Source organism: Wasmannia auropunctata, unplaced genomic scaffold (assembly GCF_000956235.1).
Source record: "Wasmannia auropunctata unplaced genomic scaffold, wasmannia.A_1.0 LD336111.1, whole genome shotgun sequence".
Lineage (NCBI taxonomy): Eukaryota > Metazoa > Arthropoda > Insecta > Hymenoptera > Formicidae > Wasmannia > Wasmannia auropunctata.
Genome location: NW_012026779.1, coordinates 3,714,717 through 3,718,535, shown reverse-complemented (window position 1 = coordinate 3,718,535; position 3,819 = coordinate 3,714,717). Strand labels below are relative to the sequence as shown.

At 41.2% G+C, this 3,819-nt stretch overlaps 1 protein-coding gene across 1 annotated transcript; it reads right to left on the bottom strand.

The window, feature by feature from the left end:
• Positions 1-509: 509 nt before the first annotated feature.
• Positions 510-3,461, bottom strand: LOC105450574 (uncharacterized protein K02A2.6-like). The gene has a single exon (XM_011690507.1). It carries the CDS (start codon positions 3,459-3,461, stop codon positions 510-512), a length of 2,952 nt encoding a protein of 983 aa, XP_011688809.1.
• Between the last annotated feature and the right edge of the window lie 358 nt (positions 3,462-3,819).

Genomic DNA, 3,819 nt, shown 5'->3' with positions numbered 1-3,819 from the left:
CGTACGGCACGCTACGCTCCTGCGTACTCCGGCTAAGCGCGATCTGATTGATTAACTTTATTTGTTAATAACTCTGTAAATAATGGTCTAAGCCAAAATTGAAAGAGGAACTTTTAGTTCAAAATTTCATTCTCTTTCACATCTTGAAATATTAATTAAGCGTTACGGGACACCCTGTATAGTAGTATAAGTAATATTCTTATAAGTAATATTTTTATAAGTGTCATGTCTTGCCCAGAGGTCGGGTTGTTAATTAAACACCAGGGTGACTTTCACTAAACAATTATATGATTATTATTTGATGACGAGAACTAGCTCCGATTACAATATGCGCCACGCGGTGTGTCGGTACGTTCCGTGCGAGCGTCGGCCGTGGACTGCCTCTGCCCTCGTGTCCCCACCGTAGCGATGTTGTTGATTCGGAGATTCCGCAGATCACGTGAATACAAAATGACAATGACATATGAGTACAGTAAATACACCACAACTCCTCCCTCTCTATTTTGACATTATTTCTTTAATCGTTCTGAACGCCGCAGTATATCCGGTAGTTTCTTTTCGGTTGCTCCAATAGTGCTCGCAGTTTTAACGTTCGCCTTCGGGTACTTAATAATTTGATCGACGTGTCGTTTCCAAACTTTACCTGGCGATATTTCGACTCTATACGTTACCGGAGACAACTTTTGTACGATCTTTCCTTCGATTCGTTTATCGTTACGAGTACTGTAATCGTTAACCATTACCGTTTCGCCTATTTGGAGCTCGACACTTCGACTGCCGTTTTTCGCAATGACCTGAGCTAATTGTTTATCGGAAACGTCACTATTAACGTCTGGCTTTAGTAAGTCAAAACGCGTCCTCAATTCTCGCTTATAAACCATATACGCCGGCGTTCTCCCCGTCGTACAATGCTCCGACGTTCTGTAATCAAATAAAAATAAGTTTACCGCATAATCTAACGGTTTACCGCTCTTCACTATCTTGTCCACTTTATCTTTAAAAGTCTCTACGAAATTTTCTGCTGCCCCGTTCGTTGCAGGGTGGTACGGCGCAGTGAAGCTGTGTTTAATGCCGTTTCTATTTACAAAGTCTCGAAACTCGTTACTCGTATATTGAGTCCCGTTGTCGGTGACAAGATGTCTCGGTAGACCATGCCTACCGAGTATTTTCTTAAACTCCTCGATAGTTTTTGGAGCTTGCGTGCACCTGTGCATGTCAATTATTTCAGGCCACTTTGAGTACGCGTCTACAATTACCATGAACATGTGTCCGTGGAATGGACCTAAAAAGTCTGCGTGAATTCTGCTCCAAAACCTATCGGGGTAGGGCCAAGGTGTCAAAGGTACACTCGCAGGTGTTTTTCTCTCTCTCACACATACTGTACACGCCGCAACCATGTTCTCAATTTCGCTATCAATGTTCGGCCACCATACATATGATCTCGCGATCATCTTTATTTTCACTATTCCAAAGTGTGATGCGTGGAGTTCTCGAAGGACGCTTCCCCTAAACTTCTCTGGAACCACAACTCTATAACCCCACAGTACACACCCTTTGTCCACCGACAACTCTTCTCGTTTCGCATACAAATTTCTCTCTTCCCCGCTCAACTCATCCGCTTTTGGCCACCCGTTTCTTACGTATCGGATAACTCTGCTTAACGTTTTATCGCTTTTACTCTCTCTCGCAATCTCTCCCGCATTCAAAATTTCGCTTTCTTCTATGTAATTTATCGCAGTAAATTCTTTATTGAAAATTGGGGTCGCGTCATCGATAGGGAGTCTTGATAATGCGTCACAGTTGCTGTTCTTTCCTGATTTAATGTACTCGATTGTGTATGAAAATCTCGAAAGAAAATATGCCCATCGCTGCAGTCTACTAGCCACCGTAAGTGGAATTTCTTGTTTTGGGCCGAAAATATGAGTCAACGGTTTGTGATCAGTTCGTAAAATTATCTGTTTACCGAAAATGTAATTGTAGAATTTTTTAAAACCGAATACTATCGCACTAGCCTCCTTATCGATTATCGCTCTATTTAATTCTGACTCCGGAATCACTTTTGATGCGAACGCTATCGGTCTCTCCGTTTTATCTTTATACCGGTGTGATAGTATCGCTGCTATTCCGTATGCCGATGCATCGCATGCTAAGACTAACTCTTCCTCAGGATCAAAATGAGCTAAAACTCTCGGGGACGCTAATTCTGTTTTTACCCATTCGAAAGCCGACGCGCATTCTTTACTCCATTTAAATTCGCCTTGTTTCGCGCATTCGTACAGCGGTTTTAGCCTTTCGGCTCTATCTGGTAGAAATCTTGCATAATATGTTATTAATCCTAAGAACGAGTCTAATTGTTTCTTGTTTTTCGGTGTCGGTGCGTGAATCATTGCCTTGACTTTTGTTTCCGCTTTGTGGAGTCCATTCTTATCGATTACGAATCCCAAAACGTCGAGTCGATCTTTGAAAAAATCGCATTTGTTTATGTTTATTTTGAACCCGGCTTCTTCCAATCGCGTAAATACCGTATTGAGAGCTTGCCAATGTTTTTTGTCGTTACTACCGGTGCAAAATATATTGTCGAGGTACGGTATCACGCCTTCGATACCCGCTAAGCATTGTTCTATTTTCCGTTGGAAGTCTCCCGGCCCTGACGCGATGCCTTCTGTCATTTTTGTATACTTGTACAATCCTTTATGTGTAATTATTGTGAGGTAATCTTGACTTTTCTCGTCTACCGGAATCTGCATATACGCGTGCTGTAAATCTATTTGTGAAAATTTCTCGCCATTCTGCAATGCTAAGAAGATTTCATCTATTAATGGTAACGGATGCCGGTCCATTACTAAACAAGGGTTCACCGTGAGCTTGAAATTTCCACAAATCCTTACTGTCCCGTTCGATTTGATTACCGGTACGATTGGAGTCGCCCAATCGCTAACGTCTACTTTTTTTAAATGACCTAGTGCCTCCAATCTATTTATTTCGTTTTCGACTTTTTTTGTCAATGCAAAAGGCAAGTGTCTTGCCTTAAACGCTTTTGGTTGTGAATTCTCTCGTAGTACTAATTTTAAAACACCTTTATTATATAGTCCCGTTCCCGGCCCGAATAATTTTGGAAACTTACTTGGAAATTCTTTAATAACGTTACTCAAATCTATTTTATGGCAGCTCAACGTATCGCTTACTAATTCATTTAAAGGTAATGGCCATAGTGCTAATGCTTGTAGCCATTGTCTTCCAATTAATGTTGGTCCCGATCCCTTCATTATTATCATTTTTAATGTTGCCTTTCGCCTACCTAATTGCACCTCTAATCCCGTCGTAATACCGACATGTTCGAGTGGAACTTTACCGTATGCTTTCAGGGGCGTATTCAGCGTTTCAATTTGTATACTCGGAAAATATCTCTTTTTTGTTTCTTCCGACATTATTGTTACATATGTTCCCGTATCTATTTCCATCTTTACATTAATTTCGTTTACAATAATATTTATGTACATCGGTTCCGCGGTCTTACAATCGTTTATGATGTTTACATTACCGACTCTTATCCGATTATTACCGATGTCGTTTTCTTCTTGTCAGATGAAGTCTTCTGAAGATTCTTCTCCCTTCTCAGTTTCCTGGGTTGACACTACTTGAAGATGTTGAACCTCCGATTTCTTTGATCTGCACATTACTGTGAGGTGTCCCTTCCTGTGGCAGGCTTTGCATGTTTGGTATCGTTGAAACAGTCTCTGGCCATGTGATTGTCTTTTCCACACGCAGTAACATACGATTGTTCGCTGATAAGTGTTTGAGCTGTCGTCCGTAACTTTC